This window comes from Ipomoea nil, unplaced genomic scaffold (assembly GCF_001879475.1).
Source record: "Ipomoea nil cultivar Tokyo-kokei standard unplaced genomic scaffold, Asagao_1.1 scaffold3394, whole genome shotgun sequence".
In the NCBI taxonomy this organism is placed as follows: domain Eukaryota; kingdom Viridiplantae; phylum Streptophyta; class Magnoliopsida; order Solanales; family Convolvulaceae; genus Ipomoea; species Ipomoea nil.
In genome coordinates this window covers 1,256,927-1,265,503 of record NW_017619822.1, presented here as the reverse complement: position 1 = coordinate 1,265,503, position 8,577 = coordinate 1,256,927, and the positions used below count along the sequence as shown (strand labels likewise).

At 36.1% G+C, this 8,577-nt stretch overlaps 2 protein-coding genes across 2 annotated transcripts; both read left to right on the top strand.

Moving 5' to 3' along the window:
* The first annotated feature begins 203 nt into the window (after positions 1–203).
* On the top strand, positions 204–955 carry LOC109171108 (LRR receptor-like serine/threonine-protein kinase ERECTA). Its single transcript, XM_019320239.1, has 2 exons — positions 204–365; positions 506–955. The coding sequence occupies exons 1-2, from the start codon at positions 237–239 to the stop codon at positions 953–955; spliced, it is 579 nt and encodes a 192-aa protein (XP_019175784.1). The 5' UTR covers positions 204–236.
* A 2,664-nt stretch (positions 956–3,619) lies between these two features.
* LOC109171066 (receptor-like protein kinase 5) lies at positions 3,620–8,297 on the top strand. Its single transcript, XM_019320194.1, has 3 exons — positions 3,620–6,686; positions 7,273–7,291; positions 7,828–8,297. Exons 1-3 carry the CDS (start codon positions 3,714–3,716, stop codon positions 8,148–8,150), a joined length of 3,315 nt encoding a protein of 1,104 aa, XP_019175739.1. The 5' UTR covers positions 3,620–3,713; the 3' UTR covers positions 8,151–8,297.
* Positions 8,298–8,577: the final 280 nt, after the last annotated feature.

Here is an 8,577-nt window from a genome sequence, read left to right as displayed (position 1 = left end):
GTTCAACCTTTGGAAGAACGAAACACGTGCAGAGACTTGAAATGGTTGTTAAGAGTCAAATAAATCAATGGTATTATTTATGTCCTAAAAAATTCTTCCTTTCTAAAATAATTATTTATATTATTAGTATTTGTAATAATAAATATTTTTATTAGGACTAAAAACCCTTAAACTTAGAAACACACACACACAGATATATAACCTCACTTCAAGAAAATCTCATTCCCAAAAACATAATGTCCATATCAACCCAAATTAACCTCTGCATCCTCACAATCCTCATCTTCAGTTTCCCCTTATATGGAGAATCCCAAACCAGTAGTATCAATCCAGAAAGATCAATTCTTCTTGATTTAAAGAAGCACTTCTCACCGGTGGCTTGTGGTCCACTGGTATCGGATTGCTCCCCTATGTGGGAGGTCTAGGTTTCGAGCCTCAGTGTAGGCATAGGTTGTATGGGTATCCCCCTTCCTTTGTAATAAAAAAAAAAAAAAAAAAGAAGCACTTCTCAAATCCACCAAACATCTCCCACTGGACTTCATCATCTGATCATTGTACCTGGCCGGAAATTACCTGCCGAGATGGAGTAGTCACCGGAATTCAGCTCGGTTGGCTACTAATCAATGATACAATTCCACCCTTCATTTGTCACCTGAAAAATCTGACTTTTCTTGATCTCAACCACAACTATATCCCGGGATCATTTCCTACAGTTCTGTACAATTGTTCCAAACTTGAATACTTGGACCTTTCTTTTAACAACTTCAGTGGCATCATCCCCGATGATATTAGCTGGCTTTCGCCCCATCTTGAGGTGTTTAATCTTTCTTCTAACTGGTTCGTGGGCGGCATTCCAGCTGGAATTTCAGGCCTGAAAGGGCTTAAAGAACTTCAGCTAGCTGCAGTGGTGACAAATGGCTCCCACTTCAAAGAACTTCAGCTAGATCATGGCTAGTTTACACAGCTTATTGTCAACTTAAAGAATTATATGTATGCGCTGGTCAAATTTTGTGACTTTAATTTCTGACCCTACTGCCCAATTATTATTTTTAGCTCCCACTTGAAAATAATATTTACAGATGAGATGCAGATCTTCATTTATTTTATCCCGAAAATGAACATTGATCGAAGGTTCTATTGCATTGAGGAGTGTACAAGCAGCAAAACTTAAATAAAAAACTGAATAATTATTGGTAGAGAGTGTTGCATTAATTCACCCACTTCAAGTTTATAGTTGATGTAGGGGAGAATTATTTTGGGGAGAATTCATCTGTAAAAACAAAAATAATGTCAAAAAAAGAAAAAAGGAAGAAACAAGCTGTTGTGCGCGTCTTGCGCACAGCAGCAGCCCTCACGGGCGTGTCAGGCGCGCCGATCCTGAACCTTCTTTTTTTATTTTTTATTTTATTTTTTTGATTTTCATTTTTTAATTTTGATTTTTTTTTCTTTTTCTCTCCCCTTCCCACATTCTCTTTTCTAATCACTCTTACATTATTCCCTCATTCTCCTCAACCAATGTGGATGCTAAGTCTTCCATTTACTGGTCAACAAAGCACTGCGAACGTGGTTTGAACGCAAGAAAAGAAAAAAACAAAAATTGCAGTCATAATTAAAGAAGTTGGACTATATAACTTGTCAGAATGGTTATTGTCTCTTTCATCGTGAAAGCTGCGTGGCGAGAGGCGAGAGCAACCTTATTAGTGAACTTTTTTTTCTTCTAATTTTGTATGGATTCCATTATCCATCTCATTATTTACTATTTAATTCAATTTCAAAAACTTTTTTTCAAATAACTTTAAGTTTTTTTTTTCCTAGTATTTTATGGACCCATCGATTTACACAATTATATTTTAGTTATTTTTTTATTTATTATTATTTTAAAAATTATAATTATAATTATAATTATAAATTTAATTTAATTGATAATTGTTAATTTAATAACAATATTAAAATAAAAAATTGGCACCATAAATATTTTAAAAGTTATGTTAAAAAAACCGAATTAAAAATGTAATTAAAAAAATAAGAAGCTGGCCGTTGCAAATTAAGAAAATACAACAACCAGTTAATTTTTATTTTAAGAAAATAGAAAAATTAATAAATTGAGAGTGACTGTCAGTAGTTGACGGTCACTCTGAAACGTTCAGTATCATTTATGATTATTAAAATATTTGAATACAATAGAAAAGTATTAAAACTAGACAATCAAACATAATAATTGAAATTAAATTCAATATTAAGGCATTAAAGTCCAACCAAACGCCACCCAAGATTGTCCATCACAGTTCAGAAGCTTCCTTTCAAGGGAGAAAATAATGCTGCACAAAATTTCCATTCTTTATCGCCAATCAAGGAAAATGTTTCTCCATCTAGTAGGTGGTTTGGTGTGTAATCACTAGCTTAAATGAGGGGCCCCTTTTTGGTCAAATTGTGGTATGGTTGTTGATACGGAGTAATAATCAAATTTAGAATTAATTGTTCTGGTCCCACGACTTTTGATATTCTATGACTTTTGATACACAACTTTAAATTTTTTTAATTTTAGTGTCTAACTTTATTATTTTTATCAGTTTTTGTCCTTTCGGTCAAATTGACGATGAAATGTTGTCGGATTTTATATTTTTAGAGGTGAAATCGTCATCCCAAGGAAACATCTTCAATATCTAAACAAAATAACTGTAAAATCATATTTATAGGTGTTTGATTGATGAGAATAATGGGCAAGACGGGGCAGAAATAAGACACAGATCTATGAGATTTATAGCGTCGACGATTGACAAACTCATCTTTTTCTCTTAATATGATTTTTTATATTGTTTAGATATTGAAGATCTTTCATTGGAATGACAATTTTGCTCCAAAAATATAAAATTTGGCAATATTTCGCTATCACTTTGGCCGGAAGGACCAAAACTGATAAAAATAACCAAGTTAGGCACAAAAAATAAAAAATTTAAAATTGTACAACATAAGTGATAAGATCTAAAAAGTCGTGGAACCAAATGTGAAATTAGTTCTCAAATTTAACTTGATTAGTGAATATTTTTTTTTATTTATTTATAAATGAACTAATTTAATTTATTTTAGACCACCATGTGTCTAGAATAATACAAATTCAAATTAATTTTTGTTTACATCGGATCGGCACTAGCCAACAAAGTGTTGGCTATATTAAATTTTCTATATGATAAAAAGTTTTGAACTATTGATTTCATAAGGGATGAGAGTGTACGACCACTTAAGCCTACAAAACTTGTTATTCACTCTTGAAATTTTTGTAATTATCATGTGTGTAAATGATGTGCCTATTATAATTTACATATTATGTATATTCAATTTATATACATATACATAATATATTAATTGAACGTATATAATGAGTTATAATATTATGTATTATTTTGGACCAGGTTCACAATATAAGGGGACTCTGATCTATAGTATAAATTGCACATAGTTGTTATCACAAAATATAAATATTTTTAAAAAATTTAGAAAAAGTTTTAATATTAGAAAAAATAATAATAATAAGCTCCACTCTGAGCGTCTCTGCCAAATGAAAAGGTTAAAAAGTTAGAAACTTTCATTAGTGTGGCAATCAAAACCACATAAGAATATAACACAATTTTGAGTAAGAAGATAGCCATCAAAGCTCACCTCAAAATTTATCAACAAATCCTTACTTCATTTAAACCTCAAAATCATTGCCCAGAATGCTAACCTCAACCCAAATCTTCATACTCTTAATCTTCATTTTCCCCTTATATGGAGACTCCCAGCCCAGTAGCATCATTTCTGAAAGATCAATTCTTCTTGATTTAAGGAACCACTTTTCAAACCCACCAAACATCTCTCACTGGACTTCATCATCAGACCACTGTAACTGGCCGGAAATTACCTGCCGGAACGGCGTCGTCACCGGAATTCAGCTTGGTTGGCTAATGATCAATGACACAATCCCACCCTTCATCTGCGACCTCAAAAATCTCACTCTTCTTGATCTCAACCACAACCTAATCCCTGGGCCATTTCCTACCTTTCTGTACAATTGTTCCAACCTCGAAAACTTGGACCTTTCTTTTAACAGCTTCAGTGGCATCATCCCTGATGATATTAGCAAGCTTTCGCCTCGGCTCGAGGTTCTTAATCTGTCTGCTAACTATTTCATGGGTGGAATTCCAGCTGGAATTGGAGGCCTAAAAGGTCTAAAGGAGCTTCAGCTAGCTGGAGTGATGTTAAATGGCTCATTCCCTTCAGAGATTGGCAACTTGTTGAATCTTGAAGTTCTTGTTCTGAGCCAGAATAGTTTCTCACCACAGGAAATCCCACCAAGTTTTACACAGCTGAAGAAACTGAGACTCTTGTGGATGCAACAGACCAATTTGATTGGCAAAATCCCAAAAAATATCAGTGCCATGGAAGCTCTAGAGTACCTGGATTTAAATACAAATGACTTGAGTGGAAACATTCCAAGTGACTTGTTCATGCTCAAGAATTTGACCACGGTTTTCCTCTACACAAACAGATTGTCTGGGCCTATTCCCCGTCCCGTTAGGGCATTGAATTTGAATGTAATTGATTTTTCTAATAACAGCTTGACGGGGAGCATTCCAGAAGACTTCGGAAAGATGGTAAAGTTGGAAGATTTGGCCTTGTACTCGAATCAGTTATCAGGAAAAATACCAGTAGGCATAGGCAGATTGCCCGCACTGTCTTCTATTGAACTCTTCATGAATAATCTGTCCGGTGAACTTCCGCCAGATTTTGGTCGATTTTCGAAGCTTCAAGTTTTTGATGTTTCCACAAACCATCTTACAGGATCACTCCCAGATGGTTTGTGTGAAAATAAGGTGTTGGGTACCATGGTTGCCTTTGACAACAATCTCACCGGTGAGCTAGCAAAATCACTTGAGGATTGCAACACCTTGAGAGGGGTTAGGGTTGAGAGAAACAATCTTTCAGGTACAATTCCTGATGGTTTGTGGACAGCTAGGAATTTGACAAGGTTGTTGATTAGCAATAACATGTTCACTGGTCAGCTGCCACAAAAAGTGGCACCGAATTTATCTCTACTTGATATTGGGCACAACCAATTTTCTGGTGAAATTCCTGAAGATTTATGGACAGCTGAGAATTTGGCAGTGTTGAAGATTAACAATAACCAGTTCACTGGTCAGCTGCCACAAAAGATGGCATCAAATTTATATATAGTTGATATTAGCAACAACCAATTTTCTGGTGAAATTCCTGATGGTGTTTGGACATCTGGGAAATTGTACTGGTTGTTTATTAAGAATAACCAGTTCACTGGTCGGCTGCCAAAAAACATTACATCAAATTTATCTAATCTTGATATTAGTAACAACAAATTTTTTGGTGAAATTCCTCCGGAAATCTCTTCTTGGAGCAATCTATATATCTTCAGTGCCAGCAATAATCTCTTAACAGGTCAAATTCCTCATGAACTCACTGCCCTTAGATCTTTATCAGTCCTTATGCTCGATGGGAATAAGCTTTCTGGAAATTTTCCTTCAAATATTATATCTTGGGAGTCACTATCCACATTGACATGCAGCAGAAATCAGCTTTCAGGTACAATCCCTCCAGCACTATGTCAGTTAGCAAGCCTTAATCGGTTAGACCTGTCTCAAAACCAATTCTCAGGAGAAATCCCTCCAGCACTAAGTCATCTGGTAAACCTTAATCAGCTAGACCTCTCTGAGAACAAATTCTCCGGAGAAATCCCTCCAGCACTAAGTCTTTTAGTAAACCTTAATCAGCTAGACCTCTCAGAAAACCAATTCTCAGGAGAAATCCCACCTGAAATAGGTCATTTGGCTGTAAATTCACTTAATCTGTCCTCCAATCATCTCTCGGGGAAAATTCCAGATGAATTTGAAGTTGAATCTTTTCGAAAGAGCTTCTTGAATAATCCTGGTCTCTGTGCTACTACGCCCTCATTAGGCCTCAGGGATTGTAGAGCAAAAACTGAGAAATCCAAACTTATTGCCATTATTGGAAGTTTAGTAGCTTTTTTGTTTCTAGTTGCCATTCTATATATGGTGCATGTGTTCAAGATTAGAAGATTGGAAGAAAAGAAAAGAAAAGAAGCATTGGTTCAACACTGGAAGCTTACACCATTCCACACATTAAACTTCACGGAATCAGACATTTTACCAAATTTAGCAGAGGAAAATTTGGTCGGGAGGGGAGGATCAGGGAAAGTTTATGTTGTGGCGTTAAGTACCGCAGAAAAAGTTGCTGTTAAGAGTATTCGGAACAACTACAAGTTGAGTGAGAAGGTGTTTCTAGCAGAAGTTAAGATACTGGGCACAATTCGTCATTCGAATATAGTGAAGCTCTGGTGCTGCATCTCAAGTGAAGAATCAAAGTTACTTGTTTATGAATACATGGAAAATAGCAGCCTGGATCAATGGCTTCATGCAAAGAGAAGATCACCCGGCCAATTCCTGGATTGGCCTACTAGGCTGCGCATCGCAATTGGAGCTGCTAAAGGCCTCTCATATATGCATCACAACTGCTCACCACCAATTGTTCATAGAGATGTGAAATCCAGTAATATTCTTTTAGATTCTGACTTCAATGCCAAGATTGCAGATTTTGGCCTCGCCAAAATATTGATCAACCATGGAGACCCCAACACAGTCTCAACTGTTGCTGGCTCCTTTGGCTACAGAGGCGGACCTACAGTGGGGGCAGTGGGGTCAGCTGCCCCCACTCACCCCACCCCCACCCCTTATATAACCCTTGTATGTATATGTGTATATATAGTATAAGTTTTAGTATAAAATTTAGAAAATAGAGAGTTGTTAACAAAGTGTAGTTTAGTCTAGTTGGCTAAGCGTGTGGGTTGTCAAAATGCATGCCCGGGTTCGAATCCCCTCTATCTGGTTAACGCTGAGCGTTGGTTTGTTTGAACTTTGAACGTATGCCAAGGTTCAAATACCCTTATCTACTTTACACATCTCATTTTCTTATTAACACTACATTTTCTCATTATTTCACATTTTCACTATTATATTAATAATGAGATGTATAATTTATAATGGATCTTTTATTCGAATTATTTTTGTTCATATTTTGTTATGAATATTTTTATAATGTTTTGATGTGTTTTATAATTTTCTTATATCCAACATTATTTATTTATTTATGGCTATACTTTTTAAGTGTTTCATTTTTTTTTTTCTAATTATCAATTTTGCTTTAATATTTTGCCCCCGCTGAAAAAAATTCCTGGGTCCGCCACTGTTTGGCTATATAGCTCCTGGTAAGTGTTAGGAGCACTTACCACAATTATTTCGAGATGCTAAGGTGCTGGACTTGTCCTTTTATTTTTTCGATTTCTGCCCAACAATCTCACTAGCCACATGGTGATAGACTTGGCCATTACTGGCCTCTGCCCAAAACTCCTCCTCCCAACACCAGCCAGTCTTAACTGTTTCTATCCGGCCTCCGCCCAATAATCTTAGTTGTTCTTGCTTGGGTTTCTCTTGCTAGAACTCGTCCCTCATAGCACCAGCTCTAATACCACTTGTTTGGATCAAGAATTTACCACTACGTCAAAAGCTACCACTCGTAGTGAAGACGCAAATTTATTTCCTTATGTTGCCACATATTTTCAAAAACCAGGATGCTTGACTCGACCCTTTACCAGTCTCTGTCCAATAAGTCCCTTAACCACATCGTGCTGACTTGCCCCTTACGGGCCTCCGCGCAACAATAAGTCATTATATTTTGCCACTCTGTCATTAAATTTTTCTTACGAAGTTTGTAATTTCAACCTTTTTTTAATGTCGATTTCAGAGTACGCATATACGAAAAAAGTGAACGAGAAGTTCGATGTGTATAGTTTCGGGGTGATCCTTTTGGAACTAGTGACAGGAAGAGAGGCGATTGATGAGGATATGGGTTGTGGGCTAGCTGATTGGGCGCGACACCACGTTGAAGAAGGAAATCAAATAGTGGATGCTCTAGATGGGGATATCAAGGAGGCAGAGAACTTAGATGAGATGTGTGGAGTGTTCAGGCTAGGGATCTTCTGTACTGCTTCAAATCCTGCTAAAAGACCCACCATGAGAGAGGTCTTGCAGATTCTCCTGTATTGCAGCCCACCATCACCAAATTAAATGGAAGCCAATTAAGTGTCAGCTAGTAAGGGGACATTGGAAGATGAAGATGATGGTTTAATTTTAAGCCATCTGTTGTATTTTAAAACCATAGGTTGTATCGACAGATTATGTCAAAATAATAACAACACTATTACATAATTTTTTCAATTTTATTGTGTAATTATATATGCTTTCCATATAGCTTGTTAAATCTACCAAATGAGATACACAATCTTTATTTGTCAATCTTTTCTCCTCCTCATGTTAAGCCAAAAAATACCATCATAAGGCGCAACTAATCTCAACCAAGCTAGTTAAACTATTAATTTGATAACTATAAAGTTACATGCAAGTTCGACTAGTAACATGGACAGTTTATTACTTTTCTTGGTTTGAACTACTCAATCATGAGCAAGCAAGTAATTTAGGATTACAAGGTGTGGTT

Excerpts from the sequence above, each read along its gene's own strand:
- LOC109171066 (XM_019320194.1), top strand. The coding sequence starts at position 3,714 with ATGCTAACCTCAACCCAAATCTTCATACTCTTAATCTTCATTTTCCCC.
- LOC109171108 (XM_019320239.1), top strand. The coding sequence starts at position 237 with ATGTCCATATCAACCCAAATTAACCTCTGCATCCTCACAATCCTCATC. Across the intron at positions 366-505 it reads TTCTTGATTTAAAGAAGCAC|TTCTCAAATCCACCAAACAT; the intron begins TTCTCACCGGTG and ends AAAAAGAAGCAC.